Raw genomic sequence first — 13199 nt, forward strand, 5'->3', positions numbered from 1 at the left:
AAATATCTCACCGGCGTTGGCGACTCGTCGGCGATTCTCTCTGATCGCGTCTTTGATCATTCACACTGCGTGATTGTCACTAGCGTGCACGAGCACCGATTTGCCTGTGATCTCGGGCATTTGTCGGCGATTTCGCAAAACCTGTCGGCGACTCAAAATCGGGGCAAAAATCGGGCAGTGTGAACTAGGCTTTACACCTGCTGGGTCGCAATGCTTGGTTGATTCTACCCAGCGCTTGGTTGTTTCACGTGCTTCCCGCCTTGATTTGTTTAAATTCCCTCCCAAACTGTCATTTTGAAAGGACAATGCAAAAGACACAGCCACTGGTTGCAGATGTTTTAAGATAAGTTTGTATGTTTTCATTAATAATCATTTTAATTAGCATAAATATTTTTATTTTTTTTCGCGGCAACATTTCTTAAGCTTACATGACGTTAAGACGACGAAAGTTTTACCTCAGAACCATTTAAACTTTTTTTATCTAATTTATTTATTTATTTAAATTTATACATAACTTTTCTCTACAAGTATAAGCAAATTTATAAATAAGATTAAAGGGGGGGTGAAATGCTGTTTCATGCATACTGAGCTATTTACACCTTTAAAGACTTGGATTCCCATCCTAAACATAGACAAAGTTTCAAAAACTAATGTTGGACGTTTGATGGAGTATTTCTGTGTTAAAAATACTCCTTCCGGTTTCTCACAAGTTTCGGCGAGTTTTTTTCGAGTATGGGTCTACTTGACGTTAAATAGAGCGGAAGGTCCTTGTATGGGCCGTATGGGCTCTTCTCCCGGAAGGGCATCGCTTCAGTCGCGTCACAAAGTGGATTTCCACGGTCACTGCTGTCACAGGACTTCACCAAATCATACCAAAGAAGTGTGTTTTTGACAGAGCGGTCCTGCTTTGGAAGCAGCCGGTGAGTAAATCAACTTCAAATGTCTCTGCTATTGGCTACCGTCGCATGAGTAAACATCAGTAAACGATATGATCGCGTACTTCGTCATTCAAATGCGCTAACGGTTACTCCATTGTTGTTCTGTATAACGTTACTCTAGTCTGACTCTGACGTGCAAAACCGTTTTGCTTGCTACCTCTAAGGTCTAGTCACATACAATAGTCCATAAACCGAATCATGTCCTCATAAACTGCACACAAAGGCCCCTAAATACAGTACATACCACAGAGACGGACATCCTGATGTTGCCGTTTCTCCTGTTCAGTTTATTTCAGCCTCAGATTTGATTGTGGATCATTATCTGTATTAGCTGAGATAGATGGGTTTCTCCACGCTTGAGGACGTCACCGCTTTGTGCACATTCGTCATTCTTTAGCTCCGCCCACACGATACGCCTCCAGGCGCTCGTTTTTTTCCGGAAAGACTCGGTACAGCCCATATTTCTTTTATAAATATGATAAAACTAAAGACTTTTCGGAGATATGAAGGATGCAATACTACTCTATAGGTACTCAAGATTGACATGAGATTGACTGAAACTGAGTGTTTCACCCCCCCTTTAATGCATTAATAAATAATATATATGTAATAAATTAAGCAAATGTATTTATTTACTTATTGTAGTATTTATTTTTGTGCATGTTTTATATGTTAATTTAACTTTCAATCGCTTTGTTTTTTCCCTAGACTTTTCCACAGAACCCCTGTCACTCCTTTGTGGCCCCTGGGGGTCCCCGGACGCCAGTTTGAAGACCCCTGTATTAATCCTCTCTGAACAAGTCATGAAGAACATCCCACAGAGTGAACTATAATAACTATCCAACACGCTGGTACTTTTTTTTTTCTTAATGGTGAATTATCTTGCTACCTTATTGACAGTAATTATAATGACTAAAAAAGCTATATATCCATATATGAAGTCATTTATCTTATCTGATTGGAGATGACTCTAAAATAGAAAATCAAGTTGAAGTGATTCTACCGGACGTGCTGTGACTTGCCGTTTTGGATGAGTTTGTTGCCTAGGAGAGCCTGGCATGAAGTCTAAAAGAACACAAAGCATTTGCACAGACTTGAAAAGGTGGTTGAACCTCATTTGGAAAAATTTGAAAATAAAACAGGTTTGACTGATTAATAATAATACCTAATAGTCACAATAAAATGAGTCACATCTGCCCTGGAGATGACTATCAGGAAACCGTATATGATCTGTCATGGGATGTTCAGAAACGCCAGCATGTGCTTCACGGTTAATAAACTGATCATATATGATCTCTAATATTTAATACGGGAGCTTTTTTAAATCAAAGTTATCCTGCGAATGCCCCGCAGACTTTGGCACAGCTGAAGCGTGTAAGGAGCTGCCAGATCCCTCCCAAACTGAACTTAAGCACAGGTTAACACCTTCCTTCTCAGAGGTCATTGTTTGTACAGTTATATTTGTTATTTGCTATGATTCAGATCACAGCATTATGGGAATGTCCAGTCGTCTCAGTAATGCGCACTGATACAGAAACAGACGTACCTTCAAGAGGTGCTGATTGATCCATTTTGTAAAAGTCTTTTTCTGGACTCGGTCTCTTTCATCTGAAAAACAAGAGGGACTGATGTTAGAACTGATTTCAGAATCCATTTTAGCATTGACATCATATCCAGTCATCTATTAATAGCTTGAATACTTTTATTGTGTTGCAGTAACGCTGATTAATAAAAGCAATACAACAAATGCTAGGATGGAGCCCTATTCGGACGGTAATTGTTTCTCACGTGGAAGTCCATGCATGCCCACTCACTGAGTTAAAAGAATAAATGTATATTAAATTTAATAATAGAAAAATAATATCCTAATAATTATTTAATTATTTAAATCTGTTAAAAAATAGGAAGATATATAGATGCACATTATAGTTCAAATGTTTTTCCGTCTTTTATTTTATCTCAAAATAAAGGATGTCATTTTATTCCACTTGGAAATGAGCAGAAATAAGTTAATTCAGCCTCTTATTTACATGATGATGGTTATTTGAACATTTATAATGGCCAATTTCAAATGCTTACATGCTTTTCTTCTTTTTATTGTTTGAGCGGTAATGAAATATATTGCTCTTGTAAATACTTGCCAGCATTTCAGTAATAAAAGTGTAGGCTAGATCTTTAAAATGCATCCAAACTACAGCAAAGCGTAACCGTACGGTGCTCTGCAGGGCTCAAAAAATGAAACAGTGAATTTTTTAAGTTATATATTCTTGAGATGTGGATTTGGACAGCAGTTAAATGACCACATGACCTTTGGTGTTCGAGAAAAAACAGTAGGTAATTTGGCTGGGGATTTGTCCGCAGGTGGTGGGAGAAAAACACTGACATTCTGGATTCAGACGAGCATAAAATCACTGACTAGCCCCTGTCAGTGATGATAATACCTTATGACCCCATGAGAAAATGACTGTCTGAATAGGGCTTACGTAATGCTTCTCATGTGTGTATGTTCAACTGGAACTCTTATTTTGACATAGTTCCACTTCCTGTGTTTACATCCTGCCCTCTAAAAAAAGAAACATACTTTCAGTAGCAATAAGATGTTTTAATCATAGTTAAATCATGGACAGTGATTCCATGAGTTAAAGTAAAATGTTTTGAGTGTAGCTGCGATCTTAACTGTGCAAATAAATACTTGCAATTAGATCCTCGTCTTTACTTTACTCTCTAAATTAGAGCAGGGATGTGTAAACTCGGTCCTGGAGGGCCACTGCCCTAATCACACAGTTTGCCCATCCCTGCATTAGAGTATAGAGTCACGTCAGACCACCTTCCGTATTCAACTTACACAGAAAGTTTAATGCCTTTCGCAGTTCAAAACACTCACGCTACATCCAACGTCATTGGCACACCATTCACCCTTTTCCCATTAGTTGAATACGGAAGCTAGATATTTGACTATATAAAGTTTTAAATATGCATTACACACAAACCCATTGATTCGCTTCAGAAGGCCTATATTATCCCCTGGAGCCATGTGGAGTATGTTTTATAATGATAGATGCACTTTTTTAGGCTTCAAACTCTATGGACCCCATCACCGCCATTATAAAGCTTAGAAGCGCAATGCAGCACTACATTAACATTCGACTTTCAAAAAGAAAACCAAAGAATTGGGAATTAAATTACCTGTTAATGTATTAATTTGAAAATACATACAAAATGTCATTTTTGTTACCCTGGACCACAGAACTAGTCATAAGTCGCACGTGTATATTTATGGCAACAGTAATCCACTGTTGACCTTAGCAATCCTTTTATATATTAAAATGTATTGTGTTTTATAATATATAGTATTATATCTCAATATGATAGAGTTCTGGCTATTAATGGTATTTTAATGCGTCTTGTGACACTCCCAAGGTAGAGGTTTAAGTTCCCACAAAACACAACCACTAGAGATAGAGGAGCAGGGTTAGCAAAAATGATCTTTCATTCAGACAAGAACGTAGGATGGGTAAAAGGAATTCAAACTTAATCCTAGGTTCTTCCTGCTCCAGTATGGGATTGCCACAGTCTCCATGTGCAATTTGTTGATTTTTACCACTAGTTGGATCCAAATATGTGACTCTGGACCACAAAAGCAGATTTATATTTGTGGCAATAGACAACAATATATGCATTATATAATACATTATATGGGTCAAAATTATACATTTTTCTTTTATGCCTAAAATCATTAGGATATTAAATAAAGATCATGTTCCATTAAGATATTTTGTAAATTTCCTACTGTAAATATATCAAAAATGCATTATTAGCAGTGATATGCATTGCTAAGGACTTAATTTGGACAACTTTAAAGACAACTTTTAACAATATTTAGATTTCTTTTCTTTTTTTTGCACCCTTTAAATTCCAGATTTTCAAATTGTTGTATATCGGACAAATATTGCCCTATCCCAACAAACCATACATCAATGGAAAGCTGAATAAATAATAATGTCCTATTCTAACAATGAATGATATACAGTGCCTTGCGAAAGTATTCGGCCCTCTTGAACTTTGCGATTTTTTGTTTAAAGTTTGCCACAAGCCACCTGGGAGACACACCAAACATGTGGAAGAAGGTGCTCCGGTCAGATGAAACCAAAATTGAACTTTTTGGCAACCATGCAAAACGTTGTGTTTGGCGTAAAAGCAACCCAGCTCATCACCCTGACCCACACACACCATCCCCACTGTCAAACATGGGGGCGGCAGCATCATGGTGTGGGCCTGCTTTTCTTCAGCAGGGACAGGGAAGATGGTTAAAATTGATGGGAAGATGGATGGAGCCAAATACAGGACCATTCTGGAAGAAAACCTGATGGAGTCTGCAAAAGACCTGAGACTGGGACGGAGATTTGTCTTCCAACAAGACAATGATCCAAAACATAAAGCAAAATCTACAATGGAATGGTTCAAAAATAACCATATCCAGGTGTTAGAATGGCCAAGTCAAAGTCCAGACCTGAATCCAATCGAGAATCTGTGGAAAGAACTGAAAACTGCTGTTCACAAACGCTCTCCATCCAACCTCACTGAGCTCCAGCTGTTCTGCAGGAGGAATGGGCAAATATATCAGTCTCTCGATGTGCCAAACTGATAGAGACACACCCCAAGCCACTTACAGCTGTAATCGCAGCAAAAGGGGGCGCTGCAAAGTATTAACTTAAGGGGGCCGAATAATTTTGCACACCCAATTTTTCAGTTTTTGATTTGTTAAAAAAGTTTGAAATATCCAATAAATTTCGTCCCACTTGTTGTTGATTCTTCACAAAAAAATACAGTTTCATATCATTATGTTTGAAGCCTGAAATGTGGCAAAAGGTTGCAAAGTTCAAGAGGGCCGAATACTTTCGCAAGGCACTGTATAAATCTCAGCGTTGACTGGTTTGTGATCGAGGGTCACATATGTAAACGCCATAGGATGTACAACCCATTCTGCCCAGTTTTACAAAAGCTGATGAAAAACACCACTAATGTTAGCTGGCATTGAGGTTTCTGTCATGTTGTAATGTCATGTTTCTGATCTAGATTTCTGGACAGGATGTGAAAGCTAATTCCAGAAAAAGACTGAATCCCAGGCAACTCCTTCTTCCATTACGCAGCTCTCCCAACCACAGTATTTTGTTTCCTGTGTCCATGACAACAGACAGGCCTGCATCACAGACAGCTGCGCTCAGCTGTGAGAGGATAAAACAGCAGCATAATGCAAATATTAATACTATTTCAAAACCCCATCATTTGAAGCACAGTATCGTCTTCATATAAAACTCCAAGCAAACTTGTGCTTAACATCAAGCAGATGCTCTAAATAAGACTTAACCATCATCATCCTCATCCTCACTTGACCATTTGTTCAGTGCTGCGTAGTGTTGTCAAAAATATCGATATTTCGATATATATCGATACTGGAATATCTGAAACGATACGATTCTCAGTTTTTACAGTATCGATATCAGCTGCGCTCTCCTCTCTGACCGTCAGCGAGTTGACACACACCGGCATATTCTCACTCAGCCCGGTTAACCTCTGAGCACGGCGAACGCGCGTTCTGCTGGACTTTTTCCTCATGACAGTGTGTTAGTGTTAGTGAGTGATCGGTCTGAATTTCGCGCGGGATTGCACATAAATTAATTCTACTAATCCCCGCAGATTTCGTGCTCCACATCTGAAGCGCACACACACATAGCCTACCGTAATAAAGCCGCCTCTGACATGATACAAGTGCAAACATTTGCTTCCTTTTCCAGCTTATTATTGGTCAAATACACTCAAAGAATTATCAGTGCACATCTGGAAGAGTATTAACGTAAACACAGTCGTAAACAGTTCAGGAAGAACGAGTAACAGGAACAGTGCAGGATCCATGCGTCTGTTAGTCTTAAAGGGACCGCAGTCATTTGCTATTCAAACTACAAAAAGACAAACGCTCTTGACTGATCAACTTGTGTAACTTTAATAGTTTCATCTGTACGCTATTGAATTTTTTTCCAAAGAACATTATCCAATGTTGTTTTAAATGTAATTACTATGCATTTTTTTAATTCAGTTTCTTATCTGAATGTTAGACTTACCTGAAAAAATAAAGCAGTCTGTTTAATTTGTATCTTCTATTCTATTGCATTTATTTGTGCTATTGTTTGTAATCTGTTTATTTGTTCTTATTTTATTACTGTTTACTCGTCTTTTTAAATTCAATTTACCATTCGAAATCAAGCATCTTGTGCTGTGTGCAAGCTATTGCAACACAATTACCCCATTGTAAAAAATACATTGAGATAGCAAAAAATTGTGAGATAATTTTAATAGTAATTGATCAATAATTGTTCAAATCAAAACGATGCCCAACCCTAAGGAACATGCTGGCCACATGAATTTTTAGTAAAAAATAACAATGAATAATAACAAGTTCTGTTGTCATATTAAGCATCTTATCTTTTTTATTTATTTATTTATTTTTTTACTGTGGTATCGTTTTAGTATCGATATATCGATATTTTAGTCTGATATCGTATCGAAGTCATAATTTTGGTATCGTGACAACACTAGTGCTGCGCATTAATATTTGAAAAGGCCCCGTTCTCTAACAGAGATCCTGCAGAAAGCAGGACTTTTACACCATCTGTCAATGGAAACTGAGGGATGACCTACTACAACTAATCCTAGAACTGCATGTTTCCACTCTCTGAGGAAGATCTGTGGTGTTTACCACTGAAAACTTGTGTTGCTATGCATTTACTGCATTTACTGTTTACTGGATGGTTGCTAGTAGTCAGTAGTCTCCACGAAATCCTGCTTCTCTTATTCTGGATAAGGTCATCTCCTTCTAATGTAAGTGGGATTGTCTTGAGTGGGAATGAACAAACTTGGATTTGAGTCGATATTGCAAAGAATAGCACAATGATCATGCAAAAAAAAAAACTGCGATGCTGTGCGATGTGACGCATGCCATGTCTATTTTATTTGGTGCCCACTGTCATTGAGATTTAAAAGGATATTTTATTCACGTTCAGGTGTAAATCCCATTCTAAATCCACTTATAATGCACCAGACCGCCTAACATCCCGCATGCTTTGAGCTGTTTTGATCATGTGACACCATAACACCAATCATATCTGATGTGCAAATGGGCAACATTAAATGCTACAGTGATATTTTAGTGCTATTTATATTGATATAGTATTTAATAATATTTTGAATTTGCTTATATTTGTCATTTACAGCTTTTATTTAAATTTTAGTCCATTTTATTAATTTTGTTATGCATTTTATTCTGTTTTTTGTTTTTAGATGTTCATTTAAGTTTTTTAAGTTTAAATTTTTCATTTAGTATTTACGTTGCATTTTATTTAAGCTGTATGTAAATTAATGAAACATTTTTTTTTAATCATTTTAGTTTTAGTTAACAACAATAACAACACTTATTTGTCATCTAATAAATACAAAATAAATGAATTAAAACCATTTTAATTGCTAGAGAATTTGAAAGTGAAAGTGAATTTAGGGATGGTTGCTAATAGGCCCAAGTCAGAAATCTCCATGACATTCTGCTAGAATATAGCATTTAATTAAATTAAATTAAAATAGTGAATTGATGCATGAGCGCATCGTTATGTACAGTATGAACAATTTATACTTGTTTCTGTTTTGATAAAGATTTAAAAAGAGAAACATTTAACAGAGTTATTATATTAGAGCTGCACGAATCTGGATACATTTTTTAAAAGAATTCAAACAGAGATAGTGATTCTCCCACAAATAAATAAAATAACATGTAATTTACTAGAGTAAATTTACTAATTTTGTAATTTACTAATTTACACTCGTTTCATTACTGGATGTATATGTGTTTTCTTAACAATTCTCTTAAGTGAACGATTCAATTACACACTCATACAGACTTCACTTGTTTCATTACTGGATTAATCAGTATTTTTGAAAATAAATCTTGAGTGAATGATTCAACGACTCGCTCAAACAGACTTCACTTGTTTCATTACTGGATAATTCAGTGTTTTAAACAAATCTCTTGAGTAAATGATTCAACGATTCACTAATAAATGCTTCACTTGTTTCATTACTGGATGAATCAATGTTTCTGAATGAATCTCTTGAGTCAATGATTTAATGATTCACTAATAAATGCTTCACTTGTTTCATTGCTGGATTAATCAGTGTTTTTAAACAGATCTCTTGAGTCAATGAGTCAATGATTCACTAATAAAGACTTGTTTCATTACTGGATGAATCAGTGTTTTTTAACAAATCTCTTGAGTGAATGATTCAGTGACAGATACATTTTAACAGTCACTTGTCTTCACCTACTGGTATAACAAAGTAATGATCCAAGCTTTATTTGAAGCGTCAACTTGCTTTCAAAAGGTGATTTGCTCTATTTTGATCACTACCATAGACATCAATGTTTATATCCCAACTATAAACTTTTATCCAGTACTTCTGTTCATTTCAATATTTGTTTGTAACAGAAATAATGATATTGTGTGGTTGACTAAAAGGCTATATTAAGGTTGAATTTTGGAATTAGATCACGTGGGTGTTTGAATTGAAAGGCAACTTTTAACAATTAATCTTGCAGCTCTACATTAAATGTTTTTTGGCAATCAAAATGTACAAATCAAGTAAAAGAGCAAGCACAATTAAGCATACAATATCAGCCAATATATATCCAACATCGATCAAAACCACTGAAGGAGCCAATTAAGCCAATATGGTTAAAACCTTGACACAGCCATACTTGTCAAAAGGACACATTGTTATTATATGTTTGTTCTAATCTTTTAATCCCAAGAATGAGGAACAGCCACACCTCTAATTACCAGAAAGCAAAGCATGAATCTGTGAGCCTGACATGTGAGCCACTGTCACAGTTAACTCAAGCTGACAGGAGCAGCGAAACGTCACTGAAATCTCACTGCACTTTGAACCCTTCAGCACTGACAGAGATAAACTCTGCCCCAAAGAGCCTTACAACAGCAGATCTGGAAAGTGGAAAGAACATGAAGATCACCCTAAAACCTTCTCACTGCAGCAAAGCCATGAGGAAAGCCACTGACCCATGCAGCACATGAGCGCCGCCAGCAGAGCTCCGCGCCGGCCGTCTCCCCTCATCAGGCTGAACGTCCCCAGCTCAGGTGTTTGCAGAAGAGAGCCGTGCATGTCTGCCTCTCAGCCCGGCTACAGACGGCTTCTCCGCCAGACAGCAGCTACTCCCTTGCTTTCCCTCACTATTCCCTCACAACGGTCTAGAACGAGTCCCATCAGGTTTTCCAGCAGCGCTCAGTGAGTAAGTGGCTCCGCCGCATGGTGAATGTTTACATAAGGACGGCTCACTGCGGTGAGTTACCAAGGCTGCTGAGAACCTCTGAGGATATGAACATATTCAGAGACACTTTCAACACAGCGCTCCTTTGTGAAGCAGCAATGAACGGGACTGTCTCTTTAAGGAAATACTGATTGGTTCCATTACTTTATACAGGGTTTAACCCTGTTCTCCACACACAGACTTCAGTTATTTATTATAATGACAAACTAAAAGTATTCTCACCTAAAATGTTAATGCCAGCAGCATTTACATTAAAGGGTCATCGTTTATAAACCTGTATGACTTTCTTTCCTCTCAAGAGACACTTAAGAACATCTTTTGAAGGATTTTTCAACTGGTTTTGTCCAGACAGTGAAAGTCAGTGGGGACCAAAACCACACCGGATCACATTGACTTCCAAAACAACAGAGAGACTTCTGTCATTTCAATGAAGGCAAAAAAGCCAGACTCTAAACACTGGACAATAATCAGTTTCCAGTGTTCGTCAATAACATCTAACATGAAATGCTGTTGGTAACCATTTTGCTTGATTACAGCTAGGGATCCAAATTATGCCCAATACCGATAAGTGATAATTCTTTATATTTGAAAACCAATAACCGATATATTGTCCAATATAATCCAATATAAAACTGTATAAATCTAAATCTAAAATTTGTATGTAATTTTTGAGGGTCTGATTACAGAATCAAAAGTCTCCGCATTAAATCCATGTCCCAAGCACACAATTATAATGTTCTCATTATGATTTGATGTAGTTCTATATATGACAGACTTGCGCTGCACATGTTGCACTTAATCATATTTTTTTGTGTGATTTCAGTCATATTTCAAGCAATTCATTACCATCATGGCATACAGTGCGCATCTGAAGGAAAAATAAATGATTTATTGGCTTTAATATCCTGGCCAACATTTCTTATCGGGGTGATAACGATAATGATAACTAAAAAATGTAATATATCTGCCGATACCGATATGGTGGCCGATATATAGTGCAGCTCTAGTTACATACTACACACTGCACCCTTCATTAGTGCTGTGGAGAATCAAGGTAATCAAAAACAACCTTATCCGTGATCACTCATGAATGTATTTACCAGCCAGTCAGCCAGTAGGACGTGTTATGATCTCATCTGTGAGGTTATGTCTAGACGTAATGCTCTTTAAAACATGGAAGCACTAAAGATGAACACCTGCGAGATCATCAGAATAATTCAATGTTATATTCTTTATTAAACAACTGTCTATTATTCCAGAATGCGAATTTGCAGGGTATTGTGGGAGAATATCTCCCTCTGGAAACATCCGTATCATCCACTTTTGTTATTTGCTATTAATACAGTAATATTGCATTAACATTTACCAGCATTGACTGGTTTTAGAAAGTCTGCACTAGAATCATCTTTAAAGCTACACTGTGTAACTTTTTTAGTTTATTCTTAGCTAAAAACACTTAGTTCTTTCAAAAATATATGTGCTCATTAATGTATATTTACTTCTTTCAAGTAATAAAGTATTCTCATAAGTTTATAATATGCCATTGAAAATACATACGGGTGAGGGGTTCGAATGCCGGTCGCCATTTTGTCCCTCCATCTTGAAAGTACATTAGCCAAAGAGGGACATACCCGTAAATTAAAGCTTCCGACTTTCATGTTTTAACACTCAATGGCACCGTGTCGAATGTGAAGAGGGGGATTGCCATGTTAATCTTGGACTAAATCGGCCACCGTAGGAGTTAAAACAAAATCAGAATTGAGAGGAACAGAAACTAATATTCTCTGGATGGTCATAGACCTTTACACCACTAGATGGGGGAAAATATCACACAGTGGAGCTTTTAATGAAATCTGAGATTTCTGCCCCTACATTGACAGCTATGCAACTGACGCTTTGCCTTTGACGCTTAAAATGTTCATAAAGAGATTGTTAAACTAATCCATGAATTAAGCGGTTTAGTCCAATTCACAATCGCTTTAAAGCAGACTTTAGGTTGGTTAATATTAGCCGTCAGTCAGTCCCATTCTCTCCACTCCATTGTTACGTGACAGGGAGCTGACTAAAGTAAAAAAATATATAAAGAGTTGAAGAAGAGAAGGGTTTTTTGAAGGGGCAAGTGAAAGAGAATTTTACTTGCCCAACTGGACAGGTAGCCTGATTAAAACGTCAACACCAAAAAATAACCAAAAACACCAGATTGACTGATGAAGTGGTGATTGACGCTGGATAATAATGTACTAGTGTTACTGAAGGTAGCAAGGTTGCATGCATATGATACAGTTAAGCAACATCACATGACCAAGAGTGTTATTTTTCTGAATACCATTACGATTGTGACACTGATTTCCTGATTTTTTTCAACAGTTCAAACTGTAAAATCAACAAACTGTTAAAAGCACTTACATTTTAGATGCAATATTGACTGTTTTTGTTCTGTTTCAGCAGTGAAAATAGTTTCAAACAAAGCAGAACCATAGTGCATCTCACAACAACACTCTTCATTACGGATGGATTCTGTGTTTTGAACAAATCGGTTGAGTCAAAGATTCAATGACCCATTCATAAACAACTGCCTCATTCTTAGGGTGCTTTCACACTGGTACATTTGGTGCGCACCAGGGTTCGATTAACGTCAGAGTTCGGTTCATTTGGATGAACGCGGTCTTCCGAACTCAGGTGCGCACTGCGAACCGTACCTGAGTCTGCTTAAAGAGGTGTTCTGGGGTTCGTTTCATGTGAACTCCGGTACGGTTCGTAGTTGATATGAAAGCAATCGCACTTAATTGCGGAAGTGAACCACTGTTAATGATGAATGATTTGATAAAAATGTGTTTTGTGTGTGTTTGGGGGGGGGGGGGGGGGGGGCAATT

General features: G+C 37.2%; 1 protein-coding gene across 9 annotated transcripts in view; it reads right to left on the minus strand.

Annotated features, from left to right (window-relative positions):
- dst (dystonin) overlaps window positions 1–13199 on the minus strand; it is a 251988-nt gene that overhangs the window by 188616 nt on the left and 50173 nt on the right. For all 9 annotated transcript variants that reach the window (XM_067422412.1, XM_067422411.1, XM_067422413.1 and 6 more), the window contains one exon: window positions 2485–2546. In XM_067422412.1, the coding sequence (XP_067278513.1) occupies window positions 2485–2546 (62 nt within the window). The remainder of the gene's footprint in view (window positions 1–2484; window positions 2547–13199) is intronic.

The sequence above is a fragment of the Pseudorasbora parva genome, chromosome 17 (assembly GCF_024679245.1).
Source record: "Pseudorasbora parva isolate DD20220531a chromosome 17, ASM2467924v1, whole genome shotgun sequence".
Classification (NCBI taxonomy): domain Eukaryota; kingdom Metazoa; phylum Chordata; class Actinopteri; order Cypriniformes; family Gobionidae; genus Pseudorasbora; species Pseudorasbora parva.